Raw genomic sequence first — 20,063 nt, 5'->3', positions numbered from 1 at the left:
AGTCATCATAAAGTTTTTATTCATTTAATCAGATAATGTGAGAAAGATTCTAGTTGGAATATTTTTAGTTGGCAACTGACATCCAACAAGTGTCAGTCAAAACACTTTGAAACAAGTTTTAATTTCTATGAAATAATGTTTTTCTTAAATGTCAAGGTAATTAGCAAAACAATAATAGGTACTCACTGGTCACGCTGCGAAGAATTAGGCTCGTCGAGAAAATCTGCCATTCCTTATTAAACAGCATGGAAACTTCAAGAAGTTGCAATATCGTAAGATTTTTAACACTCCCGGTTACAAAAAGTATGCCAAACAGTTTAACAAACTTGTGAGAAGTTCGAGAAAACTTTTTATAATTATATATACAAAAACACAAACTAGATTTTTATGTAATGTAAACTGACAGTAGTGATGGGGAAAACACTTTTTGTTCTAAACTTTGTAGTTTGTAAACGTCAAAATATTAACGTTTCGTTCTATTTATTAGGTTAGTTTTGATAATCGGACATAACTATTTTATTGTTTAGATTATTGTTAATTAATAGTTGCCATTATACTTTGTATTATTAATGACATGAAAGTACTATTATAAGTCAGATATAATTTGCAACAAGTATTTATATTATTTTGTTAATTTATTTTCATACTTGTTTGGTCAGAAGACCCGCAAAGACATTTTGATAATTGGATTGGAATGTTGTCTTCGTATTATGAATAATTTTATTTATTGTGATTATAAAAAAAAACTTTGAAATTATTTGTTTACCAGAGGTCGCCCGCGACTTCGTCCGCGTGGAAACCCTTTCCGTGTCGATCCCGATCTCTCGGAAACTCCGGAATAAAAAGTAGCCTATGTGTTATTCTGGGTCTTCGGCTACCTACATGCCAAATTTCATCGTAATCGGATCAGTAGTATTTGCTTGAAAGAGTATCCATACATACTAACTTTTTTCTTTTCTTTTTTTTCACTGTATAGGATTACTGGCATTTACATTTTTTTATGTATGACGATTTAAATTTGTTACCAAATTAAACGCAAGTTTATTCCTACGGCCCTCAATGCCCTTTTAATGGCATTCATGGCGGAATCCTTATTTTACAGCTTCGAAAGCAGTTACTACTTCACAATGAGCGACACAGTCACTGATTGCTTTATTAAGTTGAAGGTACGTTATATTATAAGATAATGTTAGATTTTCCGCACCGCCGGTTTTTCAATACAATCGGGTAAACAGCCTTGGATGCGGGGCTAAGGAAAATCCTGTTAAAATTCAACTAATGGGGAAACGAAAGACAGGCACGCAGTGGCGTAACTATATCGTTCGAGGCCCGTGGCAAATTCATCGGATGGGCCTCCTCCTCCCAATATAAAAAAGTTGAAATGTATGATGATTAAAAAATTGGGAGTTGGGATTCTCCTATGATCGGGGGCCCCTTCCGGCTGGGGGCCCGTGGCATTTTGCCGACTTGCCACCCTGTAGTTACGCCAGTGCAGGCACGTTGCACGAATCTGCGTGGTTGTTTCCATTTACTATATCTTTACGGGTTTATTTGTCATCATAATTTAATTTCTAGAATTGAACTAGCGTCCCGCCCGGCTTCGCTTGCGTTGACAATTTTTACACTAACACCCACCCCGGTAATCAGTAGATTTTGAGTTTATCATGACATACAAACGTGGCGGGAAACTCTTCTTAATCCATACACTTGCATCGCTTAAATATTGATAGCATCCGTAGCTCATCGCTAAGTTATGCTTTTTAAAAAATTGATTTCAGGCCAAGTTTAAAAAAAGGTTTATTCCACCTCGCTGGCCAAGTGACGGGTTCGGGAATCTGTTCAACTTCCATTACTGTTCTAGAAAGAACTCTTGCATCACGATGACACCCTTCTTCACCGTTGGAATAAGTGATAAAATATTTCTAAAACACATAACTTCGTAAAGTGGATGTGTTGCCTTGGATTCGAACCGTCAATCACTTACGTGAGAGGTACCACCTTATAACACTCGGCTAATACTGCTCTTAAAGTGGTAAGACGAAACAGGATCCTGACTGAGACTGATAGTTTAATTAACTGCACGTTTAGCGCAGTGGTTAACGTGGTCACCTCGCCGCAATAGCTGTTGTGCCACGATTGGTGGGTTCGAATCAGACCTGGGACAAATATTTGTGTGATGAGCACGAGTCTCTGTTTCGAGCTTGGTTGACAATTTATCTATAAAAATATGTTTTTAGAAGAATATAAGTACGTTTACCGGTAATTTGGTTACCATAGTACTCTGCTTAGTTTGTCGGATAACCGTCTGTGAGATGTCGAATTATATGTTATTTATTTATTTAATTAAGTCTAGGTGATACTTAACTGGGAAACTGAATAAAACAAAAATATATTTATTCGTAATTTGGCATTTATTAGCCTAACAGTAAATCTTATAATAAAATCATCATTATAATTCTACAATTTTGAATTTATACAATAAAAAATATTGAAGTCTTATGAAATAGACCACTGTGGAACATAAATGCTTATTAAACATTCGCCAATAGTTCTAAATGTGGACATATTGAATTAAATACCTAGACAACTTTTAAAACAGTAATTTAACAACCAGTGATCAATATATACAAGTTTATCAATTCATAATGAACAAGTGATTCAAAGAATACAGCCAATTTACATTTATATTATTTACTTAATTTACACATTTTATGTACAAACAGTCTGCGTGTACTTTATTACTTAAATCGATTTCTTTAATATTATTAAAATTTTGATAATTTTAGTTTGAAATCCGCGAATCTCCTGCTTAGCTAACGTCAACCTGGTCATCACAAGATCGCTTTACTTTACATTTTATTGGCACAGTTTAATTTCATTTCATGTCCTAACTACCGCCTAAACTAGACTCTGCTCGTCAAATATAACTTACCACGAATTTTCAAATTACATTTGAAAATGTTATCTTACCTAACGCCATTTCAATGTTATTTAGCTCAAACGGTATTCATTGAATCACTAACTACTAAGATAAAGACATAATGTCGTAAAATCGTCAATCAGTTATTATTAACTTGTAATACACATAACACTAATGACATTTAAGACGTTTAAAAACATTTATTATGTAGTAAAGCTGTTACAGTAAATTAAACAAAATGCTCGTTTCAGGATGACCTAGTAAAGTTTATCTTTTCAACAAATGTCGTTCTGAACTCTTCTATTTTATGTAAATAGTAAGAGACAGTATCATGTCTTTGAGATAATTTTACTTCGTAATAACGAAACGTGCTTTCAAAGTAACTTGTGCATTTAAAATCTCCCCATTATTCGACGAATTCTGTAGTATTAATTACTTTTATAATTATGTTTGTTAATACAGTTATATTATGGTACGTATTCGTGCACGGTGATGCAGTAGATAATTTTTCACTGGTATTTAAAGTTATGTGTTGCATAATTTGCTAAAGTGCAAATAACAAGTCATTATCATTGTGGCACTATTTTGTTATTATAGAAAGAGTAGAGTATGCCTTAAACCTGCATTTTGGGGAGATGGACAATAATATTGCATGTTATACCATTTCATAATACATATTTTTAATAGAAGGAAAGCTAAAATGTTTCTTTATAGTTAGAAAAACATAATAAATGCATTTGGAATGAATATTGAATTAAATCAAACTTGTGAGATAATTAACATCTCAATTTGGGAAATAATTACCTTTTCCTATTAATTGACAATGAGTTTTAAAACAAACTATAATTACATAGCAAATTACATACAAAGAACTATTATAAAGCAATGTCAGGTCACATAGTACATTGTGAAATTCACCAATATTCGAGTTAAGAAAACAATGACGTAGGGACTTTCAATAACCGACTGAAGGACCTAACCACACAAAGAATTTAGGGAATATTCAGTGCTTTACTCAACAAGACAAGTTACTAGTTTAGTAATATAATGTAAAAATAACTTTTAAATAAATACCTTTCAAGTATTTAACTGACTTATTCAAACTCATTAAATTCGTACTGCAACAATAAAAAATATTTTTTAGCAATAATATTGTCAAAAACAAAATTGAAGCTCATAATTGCGTCATTATTTTCTCGTCCCAAAGAAGTATAGCACAAAAGTATTGTAAAATATTATAATGGTGTCGGCGTCATAATCATTTACATTAATATAATTGCATCAATTACTTCTCCTTATCCTACTTAAAAATAATATTCGTGTAAATTATAAATTAATAAATAAAATTAAAAAATTATTGCCCAAAAATTGTGTACTAAAAAACTATCAATAGTTTATATAAAACACTAAATCGTTAAAATATCAATCTTTTTTCGTTTCTTGTCGTAGTAATATGAAAATTAAGACGGTTTAAATAGTTTAGTTATTTGTTTTCGACGTCTGCCCGTAACATAAAGGTCACAATAAAACGGAAGTTCATTCAAATTGGACGTAATCTATGAACAAGATACGAATGTATAAATAACTGAGGTCAATAGACGTCATAACACAGAAACATTCAAATTCGTCGTGTACGTTACTCCCTGTCTCATTCACACACCACCGACAATATTTAAAATAATATTTATCCATAGGTTCTTTTAGCACTTTTTAGATTACCTGTTGTTATTTTAAAGGCAATCATTTTACAGCAGCAATGCACTTATGAATAGCGATTATTTTAGGGTGAAAATTATAGTAACTGAATAATATTTTGCTCAGAATCGAAATAAAATAACTGGAAATATCACAAGTATTTTTCTCTAAATTATTGCAGGTAAATTTAAATTTGATCAATAAAGCTTTTACATATAGTCTTAAGATTTAAGAAGGGGTGTTGTCCATCGACCGGTACCAATGTTAGTCATAGAATAATTCCAATCAAATACTTGAAAGATTAAGGCACTCGTCCAATATAGGGTAGATCGATTTTGAATCAATTCGTTTTAAGCATGAATTTTGAAAACTTGGTACGTTTTTTAAATAATATCGAAGCTTTGCAAAGATTACAAAACTTCGCTGACCGACACGTTTATATAATTATAATTATATAAATAAACCACACGTACTTTTACGTACGACGTACCAAATCAGAAAAATAAACATATTATTTTTAATTCATTAGAGAATTTGGAAAATGTGTCGGTTTTTATACAATTTACTTCACATTTCAATGCAAAGATAAAATCGAAATCACAACACCCCTTCTAAGTTATACCTAATAATCACGTAACTTTACTGAACAATTTACAATCTTAAAACTATATAGAGATAGCTATATACGACTCATGTTGCCACACAGTGCAGAACAAGATGAGTCGTATAAAGGGTTATGTTGTGCGTTTAGCCTCTTATTATTTTAACTAGGGTGTAAAAGTGCTCTACTTTTTCTATATTATATTGTGTGGTAATCTGCTGTGTTTCTTCTAAAAATCTAAAATACCGTTTTGGTCGTGGTTCCTGAAGAGAATTTGCACCTTTAGTTAGTCAAAATACAGTTAAAAAATAAGATTTGTTTAGTTTTCTTAAACGGTAACAGGGGAAAATCTTTTAAAAACGATAGAGTAGTATTTATTTGAGTACGAAACCACGACTGCGATCTATTTAGTGCGACCACAAAACCATTTCTACGCTATTTTAAAATTTCAACAAGTCTATTATTAATCAACGTGGGAAGTTTATATAATATCAAATTATACAGATATAAAACTGCGTGTTTGTAAACTGTTAAGAAAATGTGACATTGTCAAGACGTCAATATTGGAGTCCTATTAGCCGTAGGCCATTAATTCGATAGTAATAAGTCAAATTCTATCGTCTAAATAGACAACAAGTCCTTGACTAAACCGGTTTGTAACGCAACTGGTATCAGTTAGGTGTAGGTTGCAAACTCTCGATCAACGATATCCTTCGGTTGCTTTTGGGGAGTACTAAGACTACCAGATGTCGGAGTGATTTACAAGTATCGATTAATAAGAGGCTGAATTGGTGTTCTCAGACGTTATTTGGTCTGAATTGCAGCGAATTTAATCTTATTAACGTTATAGGCCGAACTACCATTGGATACCAGTTGTGTTGCTCACAGTTACAGTCGCGTCGAAGTTGGTACTAACTACACTAGTACTACTGTACTTTGGGGTTGCCGATAGTAGCATTAGGCCAAATACCATTAAAACTTAAAATTATTAACATTTTCATGCACATTAGTAAATAAGGAATATTTATTTGACTGTCAGTGGCGCAGCTGAGGTCTGCGATAAGAGAAGTCAGTCATTCGAAGATCTTTTATATCAAATACTATATAACTATCTTAACACCATACGTGCAGTCATAGCTTCTTAGTTCCTAAGATGGAAGTTACTATTTCTCTGAGTTCAGTAATCTTCAAAAACTCTCATTCTATCCATGCCTTCGAGAACTGATTAAAAACTATCAGGCATGTAAGTTCTAATCTAGAACTGTAAGTCTCTTAGGTCACATGTCATTCTACCTGTCTTCACGCACCGTAAACCAAAGCCAGGCCACTAAAGAATTGTTTGTAACAGCTTAAAATTCACGAAACATCAGATCTAACATCAAGCTACTAAATTTGAAAAACATTGATGTACTTGAAGACTTTACTTCTTAGCGTTGGCGCCAGTCTTGTTGCGATCCGGGATCGGGATCTAGAAATAAAAATATATATGTAGTAGCTAAATACAAATAATTTTTATATAGAAAAAATACATAAGTGCAATCGGCAATTGAGCGACACTATTGGTATAAGACGTCATTGAATCAAAACACGCACAGCTTATTAATTTAAAATGCATTGCAAATAGGTATACGCATGTAGCACTTTTAACCCTCAATATAACCGCACAGCACCTATGTATAATATCTAGTACTGTGATATAAAAAATGGAAATAAGATAATCAAGATGTATATATTGAAATTGTGGCAAAATAAATATTAGTGTGTTATATTTACAGTAGCACGTTGATCCTCCATGCGCCCCGATTGCATGCGCATCAGTTGCGCAAAGAAGTCATCATCAGGCACGGTCTGCGAGCGTGGCGGCCCGGCCGGCTTCGGGCGAGGCAGCTCCGAGCGCTGGTCCTCCAGCCGCGAGCCCTGCGAACGATACACAAAGCAGTATAGTAATCTAAATATATAAACTCAAAGGTGACTGACTGACATAGTGATCTATCAACACACAACCCAAACCACTGGATGGATCAGGCTAAAATTTGGCATGAAGGTAGATGTTATGACGTAGGCTAAATAAGGATTTTGATCAATTCTACCCCCAAGGGCATAAAATTGGGGATGAAAGTTTATATGAAAATTCCGTCCTAAGTCACAAACCACACGGACGAAGCCGCGGGCAAAATCTCGTAATATTATAAATTGGTAAACTTTATATCATCAAAACAAAAGAAACTTTTTGATTATTGGTAAAGTGACTGTCTAATAAAACTGTAGTATTATTATGTACCTGCACACGGGCGATCATATCGAGGAAATCGTCCTCGGGCTTGGAGCTAGTAGTGTGCTGGTGGCGGAGCCCCGGCAGGGAGGTGCCCTTGGTCTCCTTCAGCTTGGGCTTGGCCACGGGGCGCAGCTCAGCGCGCTGCGAGTCCATGCGCGAGGACTGCAGGTCGGTAATCATATCAAGCATAGCGTCGCTTGAACTGAAACAAAAAAATAATATTAGCAACAATTGATAATTTCAACAAACTTGTCAGGTGGTAAGTAGTCTTGAAGACACTGCAATGTAGAAGCAGAAACCATGAAACATACTGTGCGATTGTGATGCTTTAGGAGGGAAAAGAATGGATCTTCTAGGATACGGTTACCCTAAACCAGAAGACTACAGGCGAGGTAGCGAAGGAAGGAATGACACAAAGGATCAGGAATGGTCGCAGTTTCAGCCAAGCATTAACCGGCACTCCTAAGATAAGATAAGTACTCTCAAAAATAATGACGTATCATGAATACCAAGTATATTAAGTAAAATTTATTGCATGTTAGATAAAAAGATAGAGGTGATCTTTCACCGATATCTAAATACAGATCGATCGACACACTTGAAAACATCTGTGTTATCACATGAGGCTTAATGTTCAAATATATTTTCTTAATTTTTACAACCAGAGCAAGAAGTACTAAATGTTAACTGTAAGTTAGTATACAAGAGATTGATTTAACTCAGCAATTGATGTTTAAATATTCGAAGTATTTATATGTTATTGATTAGAATACCTTACCGGCTTCGATAGTGTCCGTATTCCATCATAAAAATAGTAACTAACTGTCATCGTTTGCGACGATCGTTCAGGTTCGGTATAAAGCCGATTCAAGGCAAGTCGTGTCAGAAGCATTAGAGACTCGGTTGTAATATAATTATACACTTTAATTCACAATGGAACATTTGGTGACGTAACATTATGAGAAAAATGAAACAATAGATTTGTATCAAGTGCTGCAATTATTCACGTAATATACAACAACTAGCTTTTGACTTGGACTTTCCTTCAGTGAATTTTCTATTGTACAATGAATGTCCTTCGTGAGAATTAAAAAGATGAACCCAAATTAACTCCAAAATCAGTTAAGGAAATGAACATATAAAACGTAATTAAAGGACATAGTTACTTTACCTCCTATAATTTTAATGGAATAACATTACCCTTTGGCAGTGACCGACCTTTTTTATTTACACTGACACAATTGAAGCTGTTATGAAAATATACATTTTCATTTCACCTCATAATATTATTAATAATTTTAAATGTTCACTAAACACCAAAGGAACTAACTACTAATTGTTATTATTTTTATCTATCGTTGAATATTCTGATAAAATTTAGTATACGCACCTCATTGGTATTACGATCAAATGGTAACTCACGAAACAAACAATCCACCGTCACGACAAAACGTTCAATAAAAAGATGAAACAAAGAGTACGAAAATAGGCTTTATATTGGGTATACATAATATCACTAAATTACTTGCACGACACTGTGTTTCACCGTGTCTCAAAAAACAACAGCGACATGAGAGATTCCTTACAAATTTGGCTTGTTGTCTGATAGTTGGAAAACATGAGGTCGCCGGTGTTTTACACAAAAATATTATCTGGGCGGATAGGGAGATAATATCGCGATAAAAGAGAAGTGGCCACTCGATCGACTGATAACGAAATCGGTCAAGAGCATAGAACGCGTGCTTGGAGGGTTCCGCGGTGTAAACAACATTGTTCTTGCCGGAATTTCTACTATAGGTAGCCATTAATGAGGCCATCACCATCTATCAAAGATAATAACGTGACAATTAACCCATTTTTGTTCACAGCTTGGGCATGGCATGACTTATCAGTCAGTTTGCTTAGTCCAGGTAAGTATGATTTATACTTTGCTAAAAAAATAGGCATCCCAGTTTTCATTTGAGCTATTGTCCCAGTAAAGGAGAGTCAGTAGTAATTTTAAGTACCGCATAGTATGAGATCTTTTCAATACTTGGCAGCTGATAAGTGGGATTGAATGAGAGGAACAAGATGGTCCCAATTTAGATTTTAATTTACACACAACTTTATGGCACATGACATCACATTTCATGTCTATGTATGTGTCCCAATGATCAACATTTGTGCTGGTATTTTCAAGTTAACATACAATTTCAATTACCCGATACAATCTGTTAGTAAAACATTATTGAAAGAAGTATATTTATCTGCTATCCTAATATGACACGGTTATGCTCTATACACTACACCTTTTATCTAAAAACTAGTCACGCGCTCTTTCTTATTGTTATTCAAAACAAGTCTGTTTCTTAGAAATAAAAGATTTTAAATATTTTATTTACTTGCTAGAATTAGCTCTGTTTCTGCTATAATTTCATATGTTTTACTTATAAGAGGCTTACACCATACAGTTATGATAAGATTGACTGCATAGATGAAGACAATTCACCATAAATGTTAGTGCAAGTAGATAGACATAAGTAAACATTTGCATCCAGAGACCTTTCAATGTGGATTGAATTTGCAAAGATACAATAACAAGAGGCCTGCTATAAGTTGTATGTAAAGTATGTATGTACCAACTACTTTTTGACCTTATACATTCAAATGCTAATACCGATTCAGATTTTCTTTTATCAATAGAAATCACATACAATAATGTTGTGTAGTGGTATTGTAAGCATAATGCGTTTTAACTTTAGCTCGTATTAGACGTTTGTTATTTGCGCACAAACAGGAAATGTCGTAATACTCAGTGGCTTATGTTTCGGAATTACTGAATGATGTCTTTGTGAGTCATTGTGTTTAAGAAATTTGATATGAATGACAAACAGCATTAGTCAGTTTTAGCAAGTATCAGAACAAAACTCGATAACTATCGTCATAGAAATATTAGTTTCCAACATTATTTTAATTTATTTGTAGGAATAGTATACCCAATACAGATTTTAATTCTATTCCTCTGAGACTTAAGACGTCGGCAGTCAGTATGAGCTTACAATTTAAAGATTAGTTTCCAGAAAATCTGATGAAAAATTAAGTTAGATGCACTATTGTCTTCTTATATATATTTAAATGATGAGCTCCATGAATAAATAAATATACGCACCTAGCAGTCTTGCTGCTGCCGTTGCCGCTGCTAGCAGAGCGTTGGAGCTTGTGAGTGCTCGTCTTGGGCTTAGCCCCCGGCCTGGAGGCGTTGAGCGTGGCGCGCTGTTCGTCCATGCGCTCGGACTGGCAGCGCGACAGCAGGTCGAAGAACGACTCCGTGGGGTTGTCCTCCGACTCGGTGCGCACCACCTCGGCCTTCTTGTCGTTGCCGGCCTTCTCCGCCTCCTTCTTCTTGGCGTCTGGGGTAATCTGTTGACAAAGAAGTAAGTCAGAATATATGTGAATGACTTTTCTTTTAGGAGGAGTTAAGACTTTCGGATTTTTGGTTTTAGTATAACGTAATTTTGGATTTTCGAGGAAGTTCGTAGTACCTGAATGAGCGACAGCTCCTCCATACTTTGGCGCCTGATACGCAAAGCGTTGAACGGCGTCTGCGGCGTGCGGTCTTCGTCCGAGGGTTGCCCCTGCGGCGGCGACGAGTCTGAGTCCACAGGCAGTCCGAGCACTTTTCGCAAATCACTTATGTTCATCTGCGCCGTAGCCTGGCCCAGCACGTCGCCCAACTAAAACCAATCATACCTCATATTAATAACGATCCTTAGGTAACAGCACACGGTATGAAGCCACCGACACCGGTTTTTCTATACCGTTCTACTTCTACCTAGAAACACGTCCACAACATGAAAGGGATAATGGTTTGGCTGTCTGTAGCGAAACTAACACCAACATTAATTCTATTATACATTTGTAGCGATGTTAGAAAAAGTACAGAATTCTTGCAGACAGCAGGAAAAATACGTTCTGCTATCGTAAAAAATATTTTACAATTCGGTTTTCTGACTATTTCTAATCATCAAAATAAAATGTATTCAATAATATCAGTGAAGTTTCGCTACGTGAGGGGTGCATGTAAAAGAAAAATCAGACATTGTTTTATTATAATCATCATTTTTCAATTTTTCTTTTTTTTATACATTATATTTTTTTTAAATGTGTTACAATGCTCATTCAATGTTCATTATTGTTACATATAAATCAACAATGTGAGTTGGAGCAGGGAGTGCAACTTACCTCCCATGGTAGGAACATAAGCATATAAAACAATAATACAGGTTTCTATAAACGGTACTTATGTGGCATCATAAATTTAGTGACAATAATAAAATATCATCATTATACAGAGTGAATATCAACAAGTGATACACTGTGTGTATTAAATAAGTTTATTTTGTGTAAGACAAGGTAATTTCTACAATAAACTTATATGCTAAAAATATTTGCCACTTAATATATTATAACCAGCCTTATGAAATACTATTCTACAATGTGATGTTTATAATACTATACAAGTCATAATATATTCTTTATAAGTAGCAAGCAAACGTAAAAATTATTTCAGTTTCACGATAGATTATTTCAGTGTTTTAGTTTTAGAGTAAAAAAGCTATTTTACAAGCTAATTTAAGTATGTTGGCAGGCTGCTACTGAGAATTCAGACATAAATCCCCAGTAACATATGCTATGAAGCATCTTCCTGGTAACATTTGCTCAGCAGTAGTCTTACCCTATACCTCGTGATCAGTCGCATACACTCACTGTATCAGAGGTGATATGTAAAAATGTAAAAGAAAATGGAAAACATTGTTAATAAAAGAGAGTTTCTAAAAGGAAAAAAATAAGAAATAACCCCTTCGGCCGCGTATGATACCAGAGTTTGGTAACCAGTATCATACGAAGAAAAAATGATCGTTGTAGGATACTATACAAACTCTGGTATCATACGCGGCCGAAAGGGAAATAACAGTGTCTTACAAACATTTTGCTGGCGTACGCTGGTGAAGCTGTAATATTACACATTGGTAAAATTTAACCAAAAAGAATACACATACAATAAAAAATACATCAGTTCTTTTGTGTTAAAAGTAATACCAGTAGTAATATTATCTTATACTTTAACAACCCTCGCCGTCACACTTGTTAACATTTCAAATAGTGTTAGTAATATTAATTTGTTAGTAAACCAAAAGGCAAATATAAAACTGTTAGAAGCACCCACCCACCTTGTTAGTTAGTTATCACTTAAACATTAATTCTTGACTTACTTCTTTAGATATGTTGAAATGTTCATTGGCGTAATAAAGAGCTTTTTCGTGATTGCCGAGAGCGGCGTGGGCATTGCCGAGGGACCAACAGGCCCGGCCTTCGCCCACGCGATCTTGAAGTTTACGCGCGGCCGCCAAGTGGCGTGCATGGTATTCTTCTGCGACACGGTACTCTCTTAACAAGGTATATGTGTTACCTAAAGAGTAGCATGCCTGGGCTTCCACTGCTGCATCGCCCAACTCCTCGGCGAGAGCGAGGGTGCGCCTGTAATTATACAACGTCGTATTAACCACTTCTTTGCTTTGGGAAAGCTTTCATAACATAAAACAAGAGCGAAATGCCTTGCTTTTCAGAGGGAGTCGCAAATTAAAGTATAATACAAGTAGCAGTGGAGCATTATGTCAGTTTTTAACTCAGCGAGGTACATAAATAAGAGACAACATTAAAATAAACCAACAGTTAACATTCAGTTACAACTATCACACTATTGAGTTAGAATGATATCTAATTGACAGAATAACTATGAATTGATTTAAAACCAGTAGTCCTAAGTGAATGTTAGCTATTCTACAACGTGTTTCACAGGAATAATTACACAACAATGCCACTAAATGCTGATACATTGAATGTCTGCAGAATGAAGCACAGTAAATAAAATTTGATCAAATGAAAAAAGAAAAACCTCAATGATGATGACTATAAAATAATTCAATGCAAACAATGTTTAGAAAAAAAAATCTTAACGCGATGCTAACTATACCTGCTTCTATTATGTTCCCAGACTCCCTAAGTCACATAAGAATAAATAATATTCTATATAAAAGAAATTTAGTTCAGACGTTGATAGTTTTTGCAAGTGTTCCGAATATAATAAGGGTCTTAAACGTGATTGAAAATTAAATCTTAGTATACCTTACTTGTTTACCCGACGTTTCGATCGGATTGCATCGACCGTGGTCACGGGCTAGCTGGTTCAGAATATATTTGGTATACACTATAAATAGTGACACAGGTAGAGGCCAGCCTTCGTTAGCTTCACGATACTAAAGAACACGATTCGAAAGAACCAAATGTCATTGAACTAATAAGTCTAGCTTTAATAATAGTTTTACTATTACTTGCCATTTTAGCTAAACAATATGATTAAATATTCTAATGGTGTGACATAAGTACAGACATTTATTATTATTCCAATCACCTAGCACTGTATCCGGATTTGATGCAAAATTGTCTAATGAATTGGGAACCAGGCATACATAAAACTGCATAGTGTAGAGTATCAAAGTGAAATCAAGTGTAAAATTAAATCGTATTATATCTGTGAAGTTAATTGATGATTCAAGTGTTCATTGAAATGTGTTGATAGCAAACTTTATAAATGCAACTGGTAATGTCATTTGAAATTGGTTATCTCTTTAAAGTTGCCAATTATAATAGCTTAGCTGTTACTCTAATGCCGCTCAGTTAAGCTGATCTTCTTGTTAGATATTCTATTATGACGCAACCAAAAATGCATAATCTATGAAATAAAACAAACTGATAATAGTGTAATGAGAGTGTTTAACATTGTGATATAATAACAATGCTTCATACTCCAATTGTGAAACAGATTGTTTGCATAAAAATTGTAACACTACCACAAAAACATTGCTACATAATAACCAGTTGCACATTTGAAATGTAAATCGCAAAACACGCACAACACACTGGCAATTTATAGAATCTGTGTTCAATATGTCACCGGTGAACGGTAGGTCGCTCAACAGCATTCATGATTATGTGCATAAAACTATAAGCATTTAAATCAGTTTACTGGCGTAAAAAATCTATTTGAATGTACACAGCTTTTTTGTTTGTAAACTTCGGACGGCAATAATGTAATCCACCACTTAAGGCTGGGCGAGGAGTCTCCTTCCAGAATAAGATAGAACTTGGAATGTAAAAATATGATAACTTTAAATGCTGAAGTGTTAATTATATGTAATAACTGTAGGTACTCTTAAGAGTGATTGGAGTAAAGTTTGAATCCTTGACTACTTGTGGGCGATCAGTATCGTGGAGTGTCTTGGCTACTTTGGTAGTAGTATAAAACTCTTACAATTATGAAATTCTTTGAATGAAACACCTCCAGAAACTTTTAGCTATGGGAAGTCGAGAAATATTTACAAGGCAGCCGTTATTCCGCTACCTGAAATCACTACGAATTATGTAATTTCTTTACTCGCTATTGGCAACACAAAGCATGCATGTAATGAAATGTTTGAACCGTAAAGTAAGTCACGCATAATTATGGTAAACCGAAGCCCGCTCTTATAATATTTTTTTCCAGAAAGAGGAATACCTTTTTTGTAGGTATATCTCAAATAACAAACAGCTAGTTCTTTGTGGATTGGTAAGTGGTAAGAAAAGTCACGGCTCGAGAGTCAGTCAAGTCGCTAAGTTAAATCCGATTTATCAATGTACAGTCATTAAGCCCACATACGTCTCGGATGTTTTGACAACTGATTTAAATCTGAGAATATTTTAGAAGATCCATTACCCGCGATGCGGCTGCTGCCGTCGCTGAATAGGAAGGATGAATCTAAGAGAAGTAAGGTAAGATATAAAAGCTCTTTGCCGATATGTTCAACACATCAAAGGCTTGCAAAACGGCAGATATCGCAACCTATATTCCACTTCGCCGCACTGTGACCTGATTTGCATACAGGCTGTCAGTGCAGCAGTACTAGGGTTTGTCCATTACTCTGAAACGAGCTGATATATTAAATTACGATACATTTAGCTTAAAAGCATGTTGACCTACTTTGCGTTCTGACGTCAATGGGACCTGTTATGCAATACGTACTTGTAATGTTCGGCAGCGTTTTCGAACTGTCCAAGGAAGATATGTGAGTTGCCGAGATTGCTGTTGGCTCTTCTCTCCGCGGCCTTGTCGCCGAACTCCCGCGCGATCTGTAGCCTCTCAGTGTGGTAGCGGATGGCTCGCGCGAAGTCACCCAACAAGTAGCATGTGTTGCCTAAGTTGCCGCATGCTCGTCCCATCGCTTGCTTGTCCCCGAGATTCCGCATAAGTTCTAGATTTTCTCTGTATAAGAAAACAAATATATAATTACACGATCCGTATACCAACGGCGTCGGTTACATAATACGAAACAGAAAACATTGTGATTGACTATATTTTTTTTTTATTTTCATTAATAACATTGGAACATTATATGCTTCACGCATCGTAATGTGTAATCAGACGCCATTTAGGTACTTTCGTATTCAAAGTATTCCAAGTAGCAATGTTTTGATAGGAGAAGCAATGAATGGTATAGATCTTACTCGTAGTAGGAGACGGCCTGTGTGAGACACTCGCGCACTTCTTGTGGGAAATGTCCGGGGTCGTTCTGTCCGACGCGGCCTAGCTGTTTGCCCTGAGCGTGGTACACATTGCCCAGGTTGTACAGAGCCCGCCCCTCGCTTAGCTTGTCCCCGAGCGCCCGCGATATTTCTAAGTGACGCTTGCAGCATTGTATCGCCTCAGAAAACTTACCCATCACCTTTAAGGTGTTCCCTAAGTTCCCAGAAGCTTTAGCCTCGCCTAATTTATCATTCATTGTCCTATAAAACACAAAGTTTATATGAATGATCGAAGTTAAATTTTTATAGCATATCCGTTTTTTTTTCAGAACTTGTGTTAAACCTTCTCACCTAGCTAATGTCAAGTCATGCTTATGATATTGCATTGCCATGTTGTAATCCCCTAGATAGAAGTATGCGTTGCCGAGTTGACTGTATATGGCGCTGAGCGTCCTAAGGTCGTCGGTGCCGGCCTGGATGGCGGCCTGGAAGAAGGCCACGCCGGCGCGGCAGTCGCCCGCCTTGCACAGCCTCTCGCCCTCCAGCGCCAGCTCCAAGCACATGGAGCCTCCATCACAACTCTACGCAGATCCAACAACCACAATGTACAGTCGGGTGTCCCAAGTGTGATATCATATTTAAAAATCATTTATTTCAATACAAAAATAGATGCACGGGTAATTTATACATCTATCTAAATTAAAGAAAATAAAATACTTTAGAAGTTTAAGAACTACGGGTATAACATTCGCAATAACTACGGTAACTACATATAGTGGTTTAGAGAGAGTGGAAGAGATCAGAAAACAACAAATTAAACCAACACAATAAAACAAAACTAGGGATGATAACTATTATTATGAATAACTTACTTTTGTAAGTGTCACCTAGGCAGTTACACTATTTAGTTACTTAGACACAGAGATTACTTAGAACAGACATTGTTACAATAAATTGACATCTGCTTTGATTCGAGTAAAAGCAATCTACAAAAACATAGCTCATCAATACAGTTCCCAGATTGATGTGATATCATGATTGTACAACTCAGAATGCAATCACGATACACTACAATATTTTCTATTTACATTATTATGTATTAAACACACAACAAGATAATACAATGTGTATAAAAATAATGCTATTTAAAATATAACACATTATCTTAGTTCATATAAGTAAAGAAGAGCATTATATACAATGAGTTTTCATGGACAATAGGCTTGAAAAACAATGGCATAGGGGCTATATTCAATGAGGTAGATATTGATTAAAAGCCTCCGCTATCGAATGGCCACTAAAAGCTTTCCATTATATTCTTATGATGACACAATTAACAAGATAAAACCAAAGCCATTAAAACATAATTGGATTGAAAAGCAATGTAAACATTGCAGAAAGGTTTGGACCGTTTAAAATAATATTCTGACCTAGATAAAAATAATTTACCAGCCGCTCTTTTTAAGTGGTAGTGGATGGGCACATCGCAAAGACCCAGGTTTGATACCTGAATTGTGTAGAATTCGGAATTACAGGAAAGTTCTTAGTATCAGAGTTTAGTAATAAGGGTTGGACTACAGTACATAACTGGCGAAATATGGCTGTTGAGAAACCTCTTTGCCAACAGTTTGAAAGAACAAGGAGCAATATTAATCATAGTCTGTGAGAGCTAGCAAGACAATATAGAACATTTATATTGGTTTACTTTTGTATTCACATATTGCAATAATGACAGTTTTTGAACAGTCTACACCATACATAAATGAGTGATATAAATGCCATTAGCATAACATTATCATCCCCTCAATGATCAATCAATGCAGAAAACATATTTTTAGTGGTATTGTTTTCACTGTATTACTTTAATAGTTAAGGGTTTATATAAAGTGTAAAAAATGCAGGATTGATGATTTATGATTATGATTTTAGCTGCAAGTATATTACCTACTTACATTATGTATTGATAGTTTGAAACAAGAATAGTATTGCATTGGAAATTAAAGAACAACAAACTAGTTATTACATAAAAAAACACAGTCAAATTGAGAACCTCCTCCTTTTCATGGAGCTGGTTAACAAAATAATTAAGTCTTTAGTTTATGTACAGTACCAAGTGGTGTTCTTTGGTCTTTATGTAATAATAGATATGAATGTATGTAATTTATTCTCTAGAGCTTAAACAATATTCATATCGCTTGAGCCGATAGCTCTTGAAGAGATCTCATAATCAGATGTGTGAATTCGTATGAATAGAATATTGCAAATAAAATCAATTTTTACACTCAACAAACACCCAACCCTATATAACAAAACCCATTATAATATAATTTATAAAAATGCACCCCAAAACATACAGAAACAAAATAGTGACCAAAAGTTGCAAACCACTGTCAACAGTACCTATGTTACCGATTTTTCAATGTTTTGCATAGACTTGCTAACACTCACAGACTATGTTAAAAAATGATGATATTATCTACTTTATGAGGATGATACATTGTGAATTAATTATGTAAGCTTTACAGGATTAACCCATTCCTGGGAGGCATGTAAGTTTGCTGGTCCAATTTTGTTTAACACTATCCAGACTGATAAACCACACAAAGGAGTACCTTAGCTTTATATTAAAAAAAGCAATCAGCTTTTAAAAAAATATTGTTCATATCACTAATAGAATTAGGCTTAGAATGCTCTGAAGTATACCAAAAATCATATTAGGTATAGTGAGTAAAATGTTAAATAATATTCAATATTTCACATTTACACAGTATTTAGGTATTCCAAATGATTAATTTTAAAAACATAGATAACATTGGATCCACACCATTAAACAAGTACACCAATATGCATATATTACACAACACAGTAATAAGTAGATGAGAACTTATAGCTCATACCACCTGTATGCTTATTTGAAACAAATATGTTTCACATGGCTCCACAGGTGTTTTAAAACAGGTTGCAGACTGTAATTGGCAGCAGATGCTGACCCTGAATATTTAGCACTATACACTAAACTTCTATTTTCACAAAAATAACACCATAAAATCGTGGACACATAATAAAATATAGGTCACTAATCATATTTCAACAAAACTCTTTGTTTAGTTGCAACAAGTTATGGCGTTCCTCGTAAATTCATAATTATATAAACAAACGATATAAAATGGACTCACGAATTAGTAGTGCAGTCCGAGGAACTCTCCAAATGCGGAAACGGCACTTAATGGATCAGCACTTCCTTACTTGCGTCCCCATCGAATGACTCACTAGCACTGACTGAGGGCGGACTAAGGGAAAACGCCCGGGTGGAGTGACACGCCTAGCAAATCTAGGTTACTAACGAACGTAACTAATTACAGGAATCATGGGTGCAACAAATCAATAATTGAATTCGGGGAATATTTATGTGCATACCTGTGCGTCCGTTGAAAGATTCTCCGCGCTGGCACTCACAGACATTATACACAGCAATTTTTCAAGCCGATGATAAAACTAATCATGTAGTTGTATAAAACTATCAGTTAATTTTTCATAGTTATTGTTGTTTTTAAATTCGTTTTTTTTAATTCATATGGGCGTGTACGAGCGTTATTACATACAAGTTGACAACGGCTTTGTTTTTTTTAATGAATGAACGAGGGCAAGGAATGAGCAATAGAGTGACTTAGACGGACGGATTGGGACAGATTAAAATAAAAGTTAAACGCGCCTAAACTTAAGGCGCTATCAAGCCACTTCAGAAAATATATTAATTATTTTACTCTGTTCATATACATACAGTTACTTTTTTTTTGTAATTATTGAAGTCTTATATTAAACATACTTTATATAAATATATTGTTATATTTTTCTAAACGGTTGCTTGAATTAAATATTTGAGTTTGTCGCTTTAGGTCAATAAATTCATATAGACTTGTAAAATAAGTAAGATATAAAGACGAAGCAAGTTGGTATAATAATGGTGACATTTT

At 34.9% G+C, this 20,063-nt stretch overlaps 2 protein-coding genes across 4 annotated transcripts in view; both read right to left on the bottom strand.

Moving 5' to 3' along the window:
- cyc (basic helix-loop-helix ARNT-like protein cyc) overlaps window positions 1-438 on the bottom strand; it is an 81,938-nt gene extending 81,500 nt beyond the window's left edge. For both annotated transcript variants that reach the window (XM_076135428.1, XM_076135427.1), the window contains exon 1: window positions 187-438. Coding sequence is in view for 1 of the 2 variants with exons in the window: in XM_076135427.1 (XP_075991542.1) it covers window positions 187-230 (44 nt within the window). In the remaining variant the exon portion in view is untranslated. The remainder of the gene's footprint in view (window positions 1-186) is intronic.
- Window positions 439-2,390: 1,952 nt separating this feature from the next.
- pins (G-protein-signaling modulator pins) lies at window positions 2,391-19,717 on the bottom strand. 2 transcript variants are annotated; one of them, XM_076134396.1, is made up of 10 exons: window positions 19,507-19,717; window positions 16,441-16,670; window positions 16,072-16,350; window positions 15,590-15,829; window positions 12,744-13,008; window positions 11,013-11,204; window positions 10,640-10,890; window positions 7,498-7,693; window positions 6,990-7,133; window positions 2,391-6,684 (listed from the first exon to the last, which is right to left on the bottom strand). In XM_076134396.1, the coding sequence occupies exons 1-10, from the start codon at window positions 19,549-19,551 to the stop codon at window positions 6,637-6,639; spliced, it is 1,890 nt and encodes a 629-aa protein (XP_075990511.1). In that variant the 5' UTR covers window positions 19,552-19,717; the 3' UTR covers window positions 2,391-6,636. The 2 variants fall into 2 exon arrangements, with proteins under 2 accessions (XP_075990511.1, XP_075990512.1); XM_076134397.1 differs by lacking the exon at window positions 19,507-19,717 and adding an exon at window positions 19,266-19,412.
- Window positions 19,718-20,063: the final 346 nt, after the last annotated feature.

This window comes from Anticarsia gemmatalis, chromosome Z, assembly GCF_050436995.1.
Source record: "Anticarsia gemmatalis isolate Benzon Research Colony breed Stoneville strain chromosome Z, ilAntGemm2 primary, whole genome shotgun sequence".
NCBI classification, from domain to species: domain Eukaryota; kingdom Metazoa; phylum Arthropoda; class Insecta; order Lepidoptera; family Erebidae; genus Anticarsia; species Anticarsia gemmatalis.
The sequence above is the reverse complement of the archived record's forward strand: the minus strand, read 5'-3'. Positions and strand labels throughout refer to the sequence as shown.

Coding starts and splice junctions, on each gene's coding strand:
- pins (XM_076134396.1), bottom strand. CDS start 19,551: ATGTCTGTGAGTGCCAGCGCGGAGAATCTTTCAACGGACGCACAG. Junction 11,205..12,743: donor ATTTCAACATATCTAAAGAA/GTAAGTCAAGAA, acceptor GATTGGTTTTAG/TTGGGCGACGTGCTGGGCCA. Junction 7,694..10,639: donor GGCAGCAGCAAGACTGCTAG/GTGCGTATATTT, acceptor TTTTTGTTTCAG/TTCAAGCGACGCTATGCTTG.